At 38.0% G+C, this 18,316-nt stretch overlaps 1 protein-coding gene across 1 annotated transcript; it reads left to right on the top strand.

Annotated features, from left to right (window-relative positions):
• Positions 1-204: 204 nt before the first annotated feature.
• LOC135710331 (uncharacterized) lies at positions 205-1,091 on the top strand. The gene is made up of 2 exons (XM_065232850.1): positions 205-893; positions 956-1,091. Exons 1-2 carry the CDS (start codon positions 280-282, stop codon positions 1,014-1,016), a joined length of 675 nt encoding a protein of 224 aa, XP_065088922.1. The 5' UTR covers positions 205-279; the 3' UTR covers positions 1,017-1,091.
• Positions 1,092-18,316: the final 17,225 nt, after the last annotated feature.

Genomic DNA, 18,316 nt, shown 5'->3' with positions numbered 1-18,316 from the left:
GTACTTACCTACGCCGTGAGACTCTGGGGAAAGGCTTATACGCCACACAGCACACAGGAATAATAAAAAAGTTAAACAACATCGCCATCATCATCAACAAGAACAACATGTTGTGCGCACTAACATGATGATTAGAGCGAGAGAGCAAATCGGGAATCGGGAACCAAGCAAACCGACGATCGGGATGCTGGATCTCAATGATCTTCATTTCGGTACTAGTTCTGGACAACGCAGCATCGTTTTCGGAGGGCGGTCCCGCATAATTGAAACCAACATTTAATGCAAAAAATAATGTGCAAGTATAATAGCAGATTGTTCTGGTTTGCCTTGGCAGGCACATTGAGCTTAGCTTGTGGTTTACCGGTGTTTTCGTACGATGATGATTATAACAGTGCAGAGGATGATTATGACGTGATTTTCGATCAACGCCAGAATGGAACTGAAAACGTGCGTCTCTCGGTTGATGGAATTATGATCGCGGTACCGGCACCTCCAAGCCAATCCGATATCTCCTCACTTGCCGGCAGTGCACTGTTGCATATTCTTAGCTCGCAAGTTGGTTCCATGGATAGTGATAGTTCTGAAGAGGAATCGAGTAGGCCGAGCACTACTACGACTACTACCACGACTACAACAACTGCAGCTCCTACCCTGCAAGATCAACTAATTCCGGTGAACTTGCTGGGTCAGGGTCTATCATTTCTCTTCAACAAGGGAGCCGAAATTCCAATCAAAATAGGGTCACAGTTCAAACCACTGAAACAGGGTCAACCTAGCCTACTGTTGCTCAAGAAAGATGCAATTGAGGACGATAGTGATTTTGAGCACGATACGCAAGAGGAAGAAGAATCACCTTCGGAAGCGCCAAAAAAGGTGTCCAAACACAAGCGAAGGTAAAAGAAAAAAAAAAATGAATTTTTTGATCATTCAAGCTTTATTTTTTTTTCATTAACAGGTATAAGTTGAAAGTGGCCAGTATGTTGAAGCCATTTCTTCAAAGGACGTATGTGGCTTAGGTTCTGACGGCAGGTACTATTATGATAGGCTTAATATTTGATTAAGTTTAATATTATGTATTTAAACTATGGGAACGGTTGCTTCTAAATCTGAAAGAAATCCTTAATTGCCGCGGGGTTACCTCTTTCGCTTCTAAGCAAAAACAAAATCCTAATGAGTCTTCAAATTCCCAACTGTGACGCAGTTAATACTGTGGACGAAAGATGTGTTATTGAAGAAATGGCAAATATAGTGGGAACGAGGCCATGTTTGTTTGGAAACCTGTTGAACGAGTCTTTCTGTGTCCAGTAATTTGTACCTGAAGAGGTAAAGATGGCAATGCAAAATTAGGTCAATAGGGAATGCTTCTCGTTTTGAGTTAATATATTTCTTTACGTTCGAATTGGCTCTTGTGGTAATGCTAACGAGTATATGTTGAAGTTCTGTACATTTGGCTGATTGCTGGTTTGAAAAGTAAGTTCATTATGAACGAACTAAGTCAGCAGGAAATAGCATTTTGATTATTATTGCTTATATCACGTAGATGTTTTTTTCTCCTTGCGGCTGTTTTCAACATAGGATTCTAAGAGCACAACAACGGTGCAATAATTGAGCGTTTTCCAAGCTTGTACCATTTTTCCATTTGTATATTGTGTGGCAACCAAAGTAATACTCTAGGACCAGGAAAGTCGAGAAATTATCCATCCCAATAAAATCCTTAAGGTGTAAGCAAAAGTAGTAGTATTAACACGTGCATTTAAAACACCTTAATATTTTGACATGTGAAATTGCGAAGTGTAATTCGAAAAAAGGACGCTAACGGGTGTTCAATAAAAAATGAAAATGTTTTCAGTCATATAATTACAAAAAAAAAAAAAATTCCTACGAATTCAGTATTTTTATTAAAAACATAATGTTTATTCATCAAAAAACGTCAATGAATTTTGAAGAAGGGGCCCTGGTCAGCCGTACGACGCAACTTAGTCGCGATGCTCTCACAAGAGCGCTGGACGGCACTGAAATCGTTCTCATTTTTTATTGAACACCCGTTATAAGGAATCACCTTAAATGAACCGGCTATTAAACTCACCAGCTTTAGAATTTCCTTGCTGTATAGCTGCGCCTTTACCGACTGAGATAAGGAAAGATTACACTGGATATATTTGACGATTATAAGACCTAAGGTTACAAACGCATCTTTAGTAAGGTGAACTTATCCCAAAAATATAAAAGCAAAGTTACAATATCCAGCTGGTGCAGACTGTAGAGCAGTTTTCTCAAATTCACAGTAAAATATTGTCAAAGTAGTTAACCATCACAAATAACTTCAAAATTTACTTCAAGACATGGAGGTTGAGCTGGCTTAGAGCCGATTTCTTCACTTACGCTTAAGTATATGGGTAATCCTGGTTTAAGATTTAGGCGGAGGTGACGAAAGGCTCTTAGCAAGGAAAAAATGATGAAGAGAGTTTTAGACATGAGACAAGAATGCTGATGGATCAGAAAAAGAAGCCCGTTCATTAATTTAAAGATGAATAATGGATGGCAAACTTTGGATTTCTGGATGATTTCTAAACTAAAACTTAACTAAACCTGACATTTCAAGGAAGAGACAATTTGGTACACAATTCGTTTGATAAAGAAAAACTTTTTAACAAAGTTAGTTTTCCAATACAATACTTAAGCAATTTCTCTTTGCAAAGTTATATCTGAAAGCCTATTTCTCATTTACTTTTTCGAAGGGCCGTATCTACTTTTGTAAACAATGCGTTATATCGTCGATTTGGCGTAACCGGTAGCTCACCCACGCATACTAACTCTACCATCAGGTAGGGGAAAATATGCGTGGGTGAACTAATAGTTCCGCCAATTCGACGATCAAATGCATTGTTTACAAAAGCAGATACGTCCCTTCGAAAAAGTAATCGTGATTCGTTCATGGTTGAAAGCAGATTCCGATGGAGGATTTCTAGATGAACAGCCTATCGTATGTTTCTTCTCCATTCGGTAGATGATTCTCGTGCCAAAACGATAGTGAAATGCAAGATGCATTTAAAAACAATGATCTGCCAAAATTTAACTCAAAGTAGAAAGTAGGAGCGCTATTTCGTCGTAACAGCCCATTTCCGTTCTATCGAGTAGAAAACATCAATAATATCAATAATTTCGCCATGCACAAGTCAATATTATCGTTACAGCTGAAAACTGGAAAAACCCTCTATCGAAATTCGGTTTTAGTCTCATTCTATACGTTTAACGCATTATAGCGCATCATTGCCGCCTTATGAATACACGTGTGAAGACAGGTACCTACATTTCCAAAGGTATTGAGGAAATATAGCATTCCAATTTTCACAAGGCGTTCTCGATTGGAGAAATATCGCTTCGTCCCTGGAACGTTTGAAATAAATTGCACCGAATTGAAACAACTGTACATATACTGTCTCTAGCTTGCTAAATTTACATGAGAAAACATACAACAAACATTTCTAAATACTTAGCATGTAAATGTATAAAGATTCGTTGGTCGGTTTTTATACGTTTTGTTTTCGTAGTACATAATAGAGAATTTCAGGACAGTTCCATTAATTTCCGGAAAATTATAGGAAATTTTATAGAAGATCTTGGCAATTAAGGGAACTCCTGGAAAAAAATCCAGAAAGTCTTTAGATTAATTTCAGATATTTCAGTGATGTTCATATAATTTTAGGGAATATCTGAATCATTAAGAGAACTTTCAAAAACTTTAGGTAAGTTCCGTGAACTACAGGCAAGCTCAGAACTCTGGAGAAGAATTAAGATCTTGAAGAGTTGGTTCCAACTCCAACTTGGTTCCAAGAGCGATCCTCACACGTATCAATATATTGACGCGAAAGGGAATTATTGAGAATAATATTCATGATGTGAATACATAAATATTTTCAATATATTGTATTGATAATACGATAATTGTGTAGGGTCCACTTTAGATGAAGATCAGAAAACTTCACGACACTTTCTTTAACGTCAAGAAAATTCCAGGAGCTTTACACCTTCAAGAATCTTCAGGAAACCACAGGTAAGTTCAAAAATATTTAGAAAACTTCAAAGAACTTCGGGAAAGTTCCTAGAATTTTATGGCAGTTCCATGAACATCCGTAAAATTGTGGATACTTGAAGAAAGTTCCAAAAGCTTCAAGTAAAATTTGGGTAGTTCATGTCAGTTCGAATAACTTCATAATAATTGCAGGAACTTTACAAACATAGACCAAGAAGAAAGTCCAGAAAACTTCAGAGAAGTTGAGAGTCCCATGAACGGCAGAAAAATTGCGGAAACTTAAATGAAGTTCCAAGAATTTTAGGAAAATTTTGAAAACTGTACGTTAATTTCATTAACATCAGAAAAAAATCGAGAATGTTCAGGAAGATCTGAGAATTTCAGGGAAATAGGGAATTAGGGAAGATCTAGAAACATCAAGAACGTCCACAACGTTCAGTATAGATCATTAGGGTAGATTGTGATAGCTTTCCATAGATTTTTGGAAAGTTTCGAAAACTTCAGTGAAGATAAATTTAGAGCAAATTCATTAAATTCAGGAAAATTTCTGAAATTTCAGGAGTAAATTTTCATTACGTCGAAAGTAACTAAGGTAAACAAAGTCGAACTATTAGTGTCAATCGATGCTCCTGCTATTACACTATATACTGTCCAAATATAGGATCAGATCCCACCTTCCGATCAAAATATTTTTCGATGTTACTTGAGTCACCCAATTTCTATGGAGATGCCTTTTGTCTTAAGTAACAGCGCAGAGAAACCCGTGAAAAGTGTACGTTCATCGTTTCGCTTTCTCATTATTAAAGTGAATAAATCGAACTGTTTGTTGCTAAGATGATTTCGGTGGTCCTAAAATGATGAATGGGCTGCACATAAGGAGACGTGATTGATAATTCTCCTAAATATCCTGGTTAATACACTTTGACTTAAGCAACATTAGGGGCCACCAAACGACGTATAATAACTTTTGACTCAAAAACCAGTATTTTTTGACGTAGAACTGGGGTGCAAATCAAAAAATATGTGTGGTGAAGGAGTGTTAGGTTTTGAACGCTTGTAACTTTGTCATTTATAGATGAAATTAAAATCCAAATACGCCAATCGATAGGGTATTACATTACGAACCTGCTGAAGGAAATGTTTTTCCAATTTTTTTGTAATTGAACTATTGAAAATTTACAAATGATAATTTTATCACTGTTTTAATGAAATAAGCCTTTTTCCCAAACCCAGTCATCATAAACGAATACCACTTGGTTGTACATCATTCTGCTTGAACCTGGAAAGGTATAAATCAGCGCTGCTCTCCTGCCTCTGCTCATTCCCGCTTCGGACGGCGTGGCACTAGGTCCTGCAGCGCTGCAGCAAGCAGGACTAAGTCAGCGGCTAAAGGTGGATCACGGCGTGTCCACCACAATGAGGAATAAGACTTGAAAAAACGTGCATGTAAAACCCCCTCCCCCTTAAAAACCTCTCCCCCTCCCCTCTTAACAATAACCCGAAAAAGACATGGACTTTGACGATCATTTTTTTCCGGGAAATAAATTTTAAGTAAACCACAATTATGTATAAATAATTAATTTTTTACATGCAGAGCCAACATTTTCAAAAAACAATTGCTTAACAGAAGACATACACTCGATGGATTACCAACAACTGACTGTAAAACATATCTGGTACCTCTATATATGCAATTATATTAACATCCAAAGTCCATCCTTTTTTACATATTCTGTACAAAAGAAACTTTTTGCTCCGCCCAATTCATAAAAAAACGGCGGGAAATCTTATCAGGTTTGGTTGCACATCGGTCTGCTTGAACCTGAAACGCTGTATTGGCGTTGATGGCGACTCTGTAGCTCTTTACTCCACTGGTAAAATCCATAAGCAAACGTCAGACTGTGCGTGAAACATGGCGGACTTCGTACTATCCTTTCACTCCACTGAAAATTCCCATATGAAACTGTCAATCTTTGCTAAAAGAAACGATTTTTCGGCGGTGCCGTCAACGCCAATTAAACAGCGCTGCTGTCGTGCTTTAGCTTATTGTCGCCTCGGACGGCGTGGCACTTGGTCCTGCAGCAAGCAGGAGCATGTCAGTGGCTAAAGGTGGACCACGGCGTGACCACAATGAGGAATGCGACACAATGACGAATGACGAAAAGCAATGTTTGTAAGCCCCCTTCCCCCTTCACAACAACCTCTCCCCTCCCCCCCTCAACAATAATCCGAAAAAGACATGGACTTTGACGATCACTTTTTTCCGGGAAATAAATTTTAAACGAAAAACAATTATTAGTAAAAACAGAAGTTTTTCCCTTAATTTCTTCCCGCACCAAAACTTTGATCAAATTTGAGAAAAAAAAATTGCTTTAAAGACATATTCGATGATATTATGTTGGTGAATTGCACACCACTGACTGTAAAAGTAGTAGTAGTAAAATTTGGTTTATTTCTGTTGATTATGGTGTATACATTGATTTTACATTTCAATTGATTAGCCTATCTGGCTCTTCATCTTTGTTCGTTTGTTCATTGGATATTCTAATTAAGTATTTGCGTATTTCATCTAGTTAACAGAATACCCCTGGAAAAATTTGATAACCTACCTAACGAGTCTAACTTAACTAATGTGCCAGATCACGTATGATCTGAAGCTCTGATCTCAGACAGGTGTCTCTGAACCATTCCAAGGAGACCGTTCGTCGCTCTTCGAGAGGCTGAAGGCCAGCCAGGCGGTGAACCTCAGAATTTCGGGTCCGTGGAGGACTGTTTAGGATCATCCTAAGGATCTTGTTCTGGAGTTTTATGTGTTCTACACATGAACTGTTGCAACGTGATCAATAAATCGGCCACATCTATATATATAAAAATGAATTTCTGTCTGTTTGTCTGTCTGTCTGTCTGTCTGACCCTTATAGACTCGGAAACTACTGAACCGATTGGCGTGAAAATTTGTATACAGGGGTTTTTGGGGCCGTGAAAGGTTCTTATGATGGTTCGAGACCCCTCCCCCTTCTGTAAGGGTGGCTCCCATACAAATGAAACAGAAATTTCTGCATAACTCGAGAACTAATCAAGCAAATGAAACCAAATTAGGCATGTGGGGGCGAGTGTGAGGGTATAAGGAGATAATCATAGGGGGTAGCCCCTTAGATAATAGGAGAGGGGGGCTACGTACAATATAGCATGCTTTTTTTTTAAATCGGCGCATAAACTCAAGCTCATATTGACTCCCGAGCAAGACCGGGCACACTCAGCTAGTGTACATATAAAAACCATGCGTGACCACACATACTATTCATTTGCGTATAAATGTCTTCTTCTTCTTCTTCTTTTCCTTTATTTAACGTCAGTCTCTGTTCCGTAATCTAGTGCTAATCACCGACGGACATCGATTGCCATCCATTGACGGCAACCGAATGTGCAGGAAGGCAGCTTCCACACCTGCGTAGGATATCGCACCCATTCACAACACACATGGGCCGGGACCAACGGCTTTACTTCCCTTCCGAAGGAAAACGTGACCAGAGATTTTTATGCCTCAGAAAAATCGCACCGTCCTCGGCTGGGATTGAACCCAGGTCCATTGGGGTGTTAGAAAGCAGTCACACGTACCACTACACCACCGGCGCCGGCGTATAAATGTCATGTGTACTTCTGAGTGGATTCTGTTTATGTGTGGTCAAATGAAAGTTATGTGGAATTTCACATTAATATATTTGTCAAGAAAAATGTTTAAATTGTTTGAACATTGAAATACTTGAAAATTTTAAGATAAAGTATTAAAGTCAAAAATGCATGAAAAACATCAATTTTGTGTGGTTCTACGTCATACTGCTGTAGTGTCTAGGACACAACCCTTTAATTTTTTTCATTAAAACTAGCGATCTGCTTTGTATGATTAAAACCCTGCTTTATATGTTAAACATTGCTATCACTATGAGATTATATGTGTTTGATTGGAAATAGGAACAACTTTTCGGTCATCAAAACAAAACTTTATTTTTCTCGATTAGGTACGAATGTTACTTTCGACATAATGAAAATTTGCTCTTGAATTATTGTACGAGAGAATAAATAAGTTTCGATTTTCAACGATACAATGCTCAAACAACGAAAACTAATGTGAGATGAGATCAAATTTGTTCGAGAAAAATCTATTTTTGTTGTTAATAAGATGCTTAACAACCCCCCTGTTTTACTGTAAATTTCTCAAATACCTACCATGATTTTCATTGTTGTGAACCATGAATTTCGTTGTGATTTTATGGTAATTGACAAAAATGTCCAATGTTTTGAAAGTAAATATCATGGTATTTTTAGTGGTTTTTTTTTTACGGGTAGTTATCATGATTATCATGAAAACTATGGGAAATCAGGAAAGTTCCGAGAACTTCAGATGAACTATGAGTACTTTAGGGCAGTTCCATTAAACTCAGGAAAATAGCGTGAACCTTCAAGATGGTAAGAGCAAAAAAGTGGTAATTTTGCATTCAATTCTACTTAGCATTTTGTATACATGAAAGATACACATTTAAACTACAATGTGTAGTCTTAATCAGTGTCATTCCCAATGTTGTCAAAATACGTATCTGTCATGGATCCAAACTGCTTAGTGGAATTGAATGGAAAATAAGCACTTTTTTTGCTCTTGTGAGTACCACAAAGCTGTAGCATAAAGCTGTGTCAAAAAGATGCATTAACTTAATTGTAACTGAAATAAGTCACATAAAAGTTGCCTCAATCTTTTGCAACAAGTGTGCTGCTAGAGTATTCAACTGACGTCCCATTTCATATTTTTCATTTAAAAAGTTCCAAAAATTAATGCCATTCTACCCTAATATAAAATACCATACCCGAACGATAACCCAAATGATAAAACTATTCCACAAATGGTTTGGATGATTCCCTGAACACGTCGTTAAGCAAAATAGCTATACAAATTAAATTAGGTTAGAAAAATCAGGAGTTTTAGATGAATAAAAATATTCACGGTACTGCAAACACCGTCGCGAAGCTTAGAGTTCTTTGACCAGTTCAGGGCAATTCCAAGAACATAATCAGAAGAGTAGTGAGAACTCAACTCCGGGAAAGATAAAAGAGTTTTAGGAGCTTGGATGAAGTTCTGAGGAATAAAAGGAAATACAGAGGATTTTGAAGAAGTTTCATGAACGGACTGCGGAATAATAAGGAAAATTCTTTTCATCAAACTCAATGTGTTGATGTATCAGCGATATCACGTGATATAGCATCAAAACAGCAAGTGGATTCGGTTTACGTCGATTTTGCAAAAGCTTTCGATACAGTACTACACAACCTCATCATTAGCAAAATTAATCACATAGGATTTCCAACCTGGATCACGGAATGGCTCAACTCGTACCTGTCTGACCGAAATGCGTACGCTCCAGGACCTTTGACACTTTATCTGGCGTACCACAAGGAAGTGTTCTCGGTCCTCTTATTTTTATCATCTATGTGAATGGCTTGTGTGAGCTGCTCTCGTCGTCCAAACTGTCTTATGCTGATGATCTAAATTTTTTTCGTGTGATTGTTTTTCCCATCGACTGTGTTGCAATACAAGAAGATATAAATCGTTTGCTAGTCTGTTGCGGCGACAACGGCATGCGAGTCAACAGCAAAAGATGCAAAGTGATATCCTTCACACGCTGCAATAGCGTTACTCTTCATCCATACTGCATGGGACCGGATTCCCTAGAACGTGTTAACGCAATCTGCGATCTAGGCGTTACGATCGATTCCAGGTTAACGTTTTGTGAACACATAAGCATCAACTGTCAAAGCATACACTTTTTTTTTTTATCCAGGGGGGAATCTGCTCCCAGACTCCTGAGAAGATAACTCAGGGTGTGAGGATGGAAGATATAGCTCTCCCGACCCACTAAACCTTACCCTGTGCTCTAGGCCCTTGCCCTCCCTGGAACCGCCCAAAAGCATTACGTCATGTGAGGGGGGCGGTTGCGCTATGGCGCATCACTTGGTGTTGTGTCCGACGTGACACTCGCTACTGCACAGTGAGCAGCTGTGCAGGGCCTTCCTCTTGTTGTTCGCTGTTCGTTGTTCGCCCGAGTTCTAGAGCAGACGTGATAGCCAGCCAACTGTCCAACAGGGCAGCTTAGGACAGATGTGACCGCTCACCAGCTGCGTGTGCTAAGCACTCTAAGAACCCGGCGTCACTCCTGCCTTTGCATAACGATGGTTTGTGCAGGGCTTCTCAACCTCCTGGGACGGGCTGGATGGGGTTCCAGCGTCCCTACTCTGCGGTAGTTCGTTTAGCCGCTATATCTCTCCCTTGGGTTCGATAATTAGCGTTTCCAGGGCACACCACGAGGAGGCGAACTACTTCATGCCCCCATACACTGTGCTTGGTTTCATTCGTCGACATGCTTCTGGTTTCACCGATGTGTATTGCCTCAAGACACTATTCTGCTCATTGGTTCGTAGTATCTTAGAACATGCTTCCCCAGCGTGGTCTCCATTTTACACTACGCATACTCTTACGATTGAACGAATTCAGAAAAAGTGTGATGAGGTTTCCTTTACGTCAGCTCCCATGGAATGATCCAGTAATTATTCCTAGCTATCCCGACCGATGTATGTTGATTGATATGGAATCTCTCTCAGCACGGCGTATCAAATTGCAACGACTGTTCATCTTCGACCTAATTACCGGCAATGTGAACTGTCGCAAACTTCTGGAACGGATTCCATGGAGCATTCCTCCTCGCAGATTTCGTAACTTCCCGTTACTATCAATTCCATTCCACAGAACTAACTTCAGATGAAATAACTGTTTTAATTCCTATTTGCGTTCCTTTAATGATGTTTGTAACGAATTTGATTTTACTATGTCCAAAAATGTGTTTAGTAATAGAATAAGAGGTTTAGATTAAACAAGTTTTAGTTTTAACTAATCAGTCTGTCCGACGTAGTCGAAGACGGTGTGCAATAATAATAATAATAACACTATTCTTTTCAGGGAAGCTTCGAGACCTTCAAGGATTCATAAGCTTCAGGGAAACTACATGAACTATATTCTTGGGAGTTCAGGTATATCCAGAGAGCTTCCGGAAAGTCAAGAAGTCTTCAGGAAAGTACAGGTAACTTAAACAAAATTGTGGAAACTTTTTAGAAGTTCCATGAACCTCAGGGACGATAAGATTATCAGGGGAGCTCAGAGATGCCCAGACTTTCGGGCAAGTTCAAAGATCAGTGAACGTTAGTTTTGATGAATTGAACGACAGCAAAAATTTGACAATCTTTAAGAAGTTCCAGGAATTTCAGGAAAGTTCAGAGAACATTTTTAGAAAACATTGGACGTGTTTTGGGTATTCTCAGAAGTTCAGATATTTTCAAAAAAGTTCAAAAGTTTTTAGGACAGTTCCATTTATTTCAGGGAAGTACCAATAACTTGGTACCTTGGCTTTGAAATTACTGGAACTTTGCAGGAGTACCAATACATTTATTCAAATATCCAAAACCTTCAACAAAGTTCCGACATCTTCGAAATTTGAAGATTTAAGGCAGTGTCATTATTTTCAGCGAGGGGGGGGGGGGGGGGTGACACATCTAAACCTCAATTCTAGATGCTCGAAAAATCTCACACTAGCGAATGAATATTCTAAAAATTGTCTATCATTTTTCGCATCTACTTGCATCGCGCATCATCTTTTTACAGGAAATCTTCAGAATCGTCATATTAATCTTTTTTCTATCTACTCAGCTTGCGCGCAGCTAATCACAGCACAACAAAATCTTTCCTGTATCGCAGATAGAGTCGCCCCCTTCGATTTTCAAGGAGATTCCGTTAATTTCGAGAAAGATCACAAATCTTCTGAGTAGTTTCATTAATTAATTGCAGGAACTTTCAAGAAGTTATGGACAATTCCGAGAATTTCTGAAATGTTCTGAAAATTTCTGTAAATATTCGAAGTCTTCAGGGAAGTTCCATGAATATCAGGAAAATTGTTAAAACGCTAGAGAAGTTCCGAGAACTACTTGAATAATTAGAAAACGGAAGAGAAAATTCGACATCTTCTTGAAAATTTAGTAAACATCAGGGAAATTTAGAGATTAAAGGAAGCTCCATATGCTTCAATATTCAAGCAAAAACAGCTTGTTTTTGTTACGATCAGTTGTGCAGCATATCAAGAAAGATAGAAATGCGAAAAAATGACAAAATATTATAGATTGACAGATAAAAATATGCAAGACAACAGCACCAATTTCAACACAATAATAACAGCCTTGTTAATCATTGTCATGCCAACCACATCAACGTTTGGATAACTACAACCAAAGTTAGAGCAGTGCAAGTGAGACTCAATAATTTCCCATAGTAATTCACCGAAAATTCCATACAAACTTCAAACCATTGACGCGACTCCTAATCCTTCGTCAATTTTCACTCTTTTGGCATAGATTGATATTTTGGCTACACACTTAGTTTTTTTTTGCTGAACCAATTTTACTAAGAACTTCAGCAAAGCATTTTCTGAGGCTCAGCAACTAAACGTCAGTTTTGCTAAGATCTCAGTAAAACAGATTGCCAAGCACTCGGCTGTGCAAATCTCGGTTAAATTGAAGTAATGAAATTGGGTTGTTAGCGGAATGCTTAAATAAAACAGCAAAAAAATGTTATCTTCCATTTAATTCCACTTAATAAATTTTGGTATCCATGACAGATACGTATTTCGACTACAATGTGCAGTCTTCATCAGTGTCATTCCCACTAAAGAACTTATCAAAATCTAACCCCCTTAAGTACTCATCTCCTAGGTAAAAAAAAACCTTTTTTTTGCTGTTTTATTTAAGCATTCCGCTAACAACCCAATTTCATTACTTCATTATTATGATTTTCCTTATTAGAGAGTTGTATAGATTTTTCTCCTTTAGTTTACTTAAATCTTTGGTTTTTATTAGTTAGGTAGGTTCCGATTCAACACATTGTAGTTTCATTTTTATACCTGTGATCTTGATTTTTTTTTACCTAGGAGATGAGTACTTAAGGGGAGGTTTACTTGGATTTTTTCAAAAAAATGATTTTTTTTGCATAAAATGAAAGCTTCAAGTGTGTAGAATATGTGGCCAAAAGGATTTTACGATCCGAAACATATTTAGCGAGTTATGGCGCTTTGAGTGAACCTTTGTCATGCGCGCTGAGGGACGCTACAAAAACTTTAAACGCGTTTTTCTCGAAACCATATTTTTTATAACAACTTTGAGCATAGGGCTTGAACAAATGATCCGATTTACAATCGGAAAATTGCGCTTTGAAGGATACTATTTTTTGTATGGCTTATACCTAAAATGAAAAAAAAAATTGTAAGTTACTATTTTTTAAGCAAGGTCAAAGTGAGAAAAAAAGGGGTAAAAAAGCACTAAATTTTCAAATGTCCATAATTTGGTCAATTTTTGTCGGATTTCGTTCTAGTTAGGTATAAGCCATAGGGAATATTATCAACTTTAACCACAATAAAAAATTTTCATTTCAGTTCACCACCAGAGGGTGTGCACTCGAAGTTCTGCAGCAAAACCTGACTGACACTCCTCCACGCGAGCCGCCATTTTGAGCCGCCATTTTGTTTTTTTACCTTCAAAAAATTTCCAAGTATTCAGGAATAGTGGACAAATATAATTATCGAAACCGGAAGTTCGTATGTCTTTTCATTCTCCTGAAAAAAAAAATTCCAAAGTTCAACTGTTTTTCAGCCAAATCCAAGTAAACCTCCCCTTAAGGGGTTAGATTTTGATAAGTTCTTTAGTGGGAATGACAGTGATGAAGACTGCACATTGTAGTCGAAATACGTATCTGTCATGGATACCAAAATTTATAGAGTGGAATTAAATGGAAGATAAGCTTTTTTTGCTGTTTTACTCGGTTAAAAGTTTGCGAGATTTGGCAAAAAAAAGTAGGGTAGAGAACTACTTCAGCCTAATCGCCCATTTTAGGCCTATCGAGCAGAAAACTTCAAATAAATCCATGATTTCAGAGTTAACAAGTCAATTATGCGTTTGGTACGATACTTTAGCTAATAAGCTACCGAACGAAGTCAATGAGAACGCGTGATATGAAGGTTTGCACCCATTATTCCCAAAAACAAAAGAAGCGCTCCGACCGAATCAATTTTTATCTTCATCCGATAGGCCGAAGTGAATTCATTGGCGTTTCAATGGCGTTTCAATGCGTTAGGCCGAGTTTAGAATCCGTAGGCCGAGTTTGGCGTCAAGAAGCAGCGTTAGACTTTTGACAATATCTCAACGATTGGTTTCTCTTTATCAAATCTTACGGTACATACGGAGAGGTAAATAAATTTGGAAGCCATCAGTAATAATTACATTCCGTTTGGTGCTAAACTGCGGTAGATTAAGAGTAAGAATAAGTGCGGGTTGTGCTTAATAGGCCGGAAATGGGATAGTTAACCCTATATAGAAGGTGGTCTATACGAAATTTATCACTTTTTTTTCAAAATGAAGCACCCTACTACTCATGTTTGTGCTAGTGGGTATGGTGAAAACGTTGATTCCACTTTTAGTGACGCTTTCTCCAAACTGGCTTGTTTATCAACAGCACACAGTAATCATTGTTGTCTACATTTTGGCGATTTATGTTGATCCATATGTGATGGCCATCGGATTTATGCGTCAGTTACAATGTGTGGTTGTTGTTGTTGGAATTTGTTGCATGATGGCTCGAGGATCTTTGCCTGATATCCGCCCAGTGACTCAATGTGTGGTTGATTTTTTTTTTCGTTTCCCCAAATAATTAGGAGCTGTCCATAAACTACGTTGACAGCAGCTTCTGACAAATTTGGGCCAATGACCAATTAGGATTTCAGATGCGTATCTTGACGCCGAGTGTGAAGCGTTTCGGACCCGAACTGCCATCTAAAAGTTGTCCTGTTTAGGGCGGGAATAGCAGTAACAGATCCATTACTCAGAGTCGTCGGTGGTTTCAACTGTAGTCACTGTACGTATTTATTTATATATTATTGCTATTCATCATCCTAATCGTTGTGTTAATAAACCATTCCTAACCTTAATTTATGGTGCAATTTATTTTGATGCGTTTCTGATAGATTCAATTCCATCAGTTTTTTCCACGCATTCTTGCAATCAGAAAAGATGCGTAAAAAAAACCTGGGTTTGAATTAATGAACATCACACCAATGTAAATTTCATCTTAATAATATATATTTGCAAGGAGCGCCAACGTTGTTTGAAAGTGTTCGTTGACAAATATGTTACTTGATATCGTCTGCTTATTGAGTTTACGAGGCCATATACTGTATTTCTCGGAGACATAGGTGTCGTGACAGCAACACACGTTAAACTTTCAATTTTATCTCCAAAAACAGGTTGATGAATCTTACGTCGGTAGGTTTTTCTGAATCACGCCAGGGTTCACTTCTTTGTGCGTGCCAGAAAAAAATATATTGAACTGAATCGGTGACCTAGACAACCAATGCAAATTCTATTATTGATCTAACTAGTGAGCAAAAATGAGTGTGCAAGCATATACAAAGCAAAACATAAATTTTAATATTACATCCAAGAGGATGCACTTCAATCATGTCGAAAATCTCATGTAATTTTTAGAGCCACAAAAATGAACAAATGCAGTAAAAGCAGCGTTATGTCGGTTCATGCACTGTATTAATGATAATTTGGTCCTATTTGGCAAGTAATATTATATTAGTAATATTAAGTAACTTTTAAACGATTGAAGTGCATCCATTTTGATGTGATATCAAAATTAATTTTTTGCTGTGTAGGATCATTAAAATCCTCCGCGATTTACAAAATAATTCCATGATGAACTTCACCCCAGAACCTGTCCAAATGAGTGTCGTCGTCCCTGCCCAGAATGGAAAATTTGTATATATTTAAACGGATGCTTTTTTTAGCTTCATTCTGATTCGATTTTTACGACTGAGTAAATATGTATATTTAGAGTGGTTTTTCTTGAAATGAAACATATGGCTTAGATATAATTTTGGGCCTACTAAGCACAATCTTCGCCTCTATTTTTCGAGTGGATATTTTTCTTCACAAAACGGAATGTTTCCATTGCAGATTATTTCTAAATTTATTTACCTTTCCGTATGTACCGTAAGATTTGATAAAGAGAAACAAATTGTTGAGATATTGTTAAAAATCTAACACTGCTTCTTGACCCCAAACTCGGCCTACGGATTCCGAATTAGGCCTAATGCATTGAAACGCCATTGACACGCCTTTGAATTCACTTCTGCCTATCGGATGAAGATAAAAATTGATTCGGTCGGAGCGCTTAGTCATATTTGACTTGTTAACTCTGAAACAATGGATTTATTTAATGTTTTCTGCTCTATAGACCCAAAATGGGCGAATAGGCCGAAGTAGTGCTCTACCCTACAAACTATAAAATGCCACTGATTAAGAGTTGCCGAAAATAGAATAGGTAAAATGGAAAGGTGGCCGAATAAAAACAGGTTTCGCGTTTTCATCCCGAGTGTGCAACGACTTAATTTTGCTTAATTTTGAAAAAAAAAATTGCAATCATTAAGGCCGCTCTCCAGTTTGTTTCGTAGCCTGTGCAAAAAATGGCAAAGATTGATGAAGGTTTAGATGTCGGGCAAATGGTTAGTAGTAGTTATGATGTCTGTATCATGCAGAATGCATGATTACTTATCATAGGATTTTTGATCTAATTTCTGTCCTACTAAGCACAACCCGCGCTTTACCTCTTCTTTACGGGTTTCAACCAAAAAGGGAATATTGCTGTCATACATTACATTTAAATTTATTCACCTTTCCATACGTATCGTTGGATTTGATAAAGAGTCACAAATTGTTGATATATTGTTTAAAATCTAATACTGCTATTTGATTCTAAATTCGTTCTACGAGTTTCAATTCCGCCCTAACGCATTGAAACGCCATTAGATTTTCTTCGTCCTACGGATAAACGTAGAAAAATGGGATGCGCTAGAGAAGCTTCTTTTGTTTTGAGAACAATGAGCGTAAATATTCCCTCCCCTTGGCTAGCTTTTGCACCTTTCTGTTGGTGGGCGGGCTTAATTTCATGCTTTATAGTGGAGTGTTGGAGACGGTAGGTTTATGGCCGGCGTTGCTGGCTCATGCCGCGATAGAATATCTGACATACCCATACACATTTTTGTGTTACGACATAGTGGAAGCGTGTGAGCATAGTTGGAGCATATATCCTATATAATTTAAAAATCAGTTAGGAAACTAACTGCAAAGTGAAGCATTTCAGTCACTTGAAGGTGTCACTTGGGTCGAACTAAGATATAATAAATAGGTATAGGTCAAAATCAAAAGTACTTGAAACACGTTTAATTTTTGCGCACACGTCACAGCATTTTTTTTTCCATAACTATCTTGAAACAATACACACGGAATTTAGTGTTCATGCTGCCAACATAGGCTAGCCCTTCTGCTGTATTGTCAAAGATAGAAGCAAAATTTATTCAAATGGGTCAAGTCTTGAAAACTAAGCTGTCACAAAATTTAAAGGGTTGTGTCCTAGACACGACCGTAGTATGACCACGTAGAACCACGCAAAATTGATGTTTGTCATGCATTTTTGACTATTATACTTATTATTATGAATTGGACGGGGACGGGGACGGGGCAGAACGTATCTTTTGTGCAGAATATGGATAAAAAAGGATGGACTTTGGATGTAAATCTAATTGCATATATAGAGGTACCAGATATGTTTTACAGTCAGTTCAGACATAACATTTGATAACGGCACAAAAGCATTTGTAAACAAACCTTCTAAGGCCCTTTACACGCGAACCAAAGTACGCCCACGCAAACCAACAACATCATCGCATAGGGGCAACTATCACCTTTCCGTAAGTGGTATTGGTTTGCGTGGGCGTACTTTAGTTAGCGTGTAAAGGGCCTTAGAATGTTTGTTTACAAATGCTTTTGTGCCGTTATCAAATGTTATGCCTGAGTTGTTGATAATTTACCAACATAATATCATCGAATGTATGTCTCCTCTTAAGCAATTGTTTTGAAAATTTTGGCTTTTGTTTTTACTTATAATTGTAGTTTGCTTAAAATTTATTTCCCGGAAAAAAAGTAATCGTCAAATCCATGTCTTTTTTGAGTTGACGTTATAGACGGGGGGAAGGGGGAGAGGGATATTTTGCATATCCAAGTCGCATTCCTCATTACGTGACAGGTGATCACGCCGTGATCCGCCTTTATCCGCTGACTTGGTCCTGCTTGCTGCAGGAC

Source organism: Ochlerotatus camptorhynchus, unplaced genomic scaffold, assembly GCF_037179485.1.
Source record: "Ochlerotatus camptorhynchus isolate MF236.1 unplaced genomic scaffold, CSIRO-AGI_Acam_v1.1 ptg000379l, whole genome shotgun sequence".
Lineage (NCBI taxonomy): Eukaryota > Metazoa > Arthropoda > Insecta > Diptera > Culicidae > Ochlerotatus > Ochlerotatus camptorhynchus.
The sequence above is the reverse complement of the archived record's forward strand: the minus strand, read 5'-3'. Positions and strand labels throughout refer to the sequence as shown.

Coding starts and splice junctions, on each gene's coding strand:
- LOC135710331 (XM_065232850.1), top strand. CDS start 280: ATGCAAAAAATAATGTGCAAGTATAATAGCAGATTGTTCTGGTTTGCC. Junction 894..955: donor GTGTCCAAACACAAGCGAAG/GTAAAAGAAAAA, acceptor TTTCATTAACAG/GTATAAGTTGAAAGTGGCCA.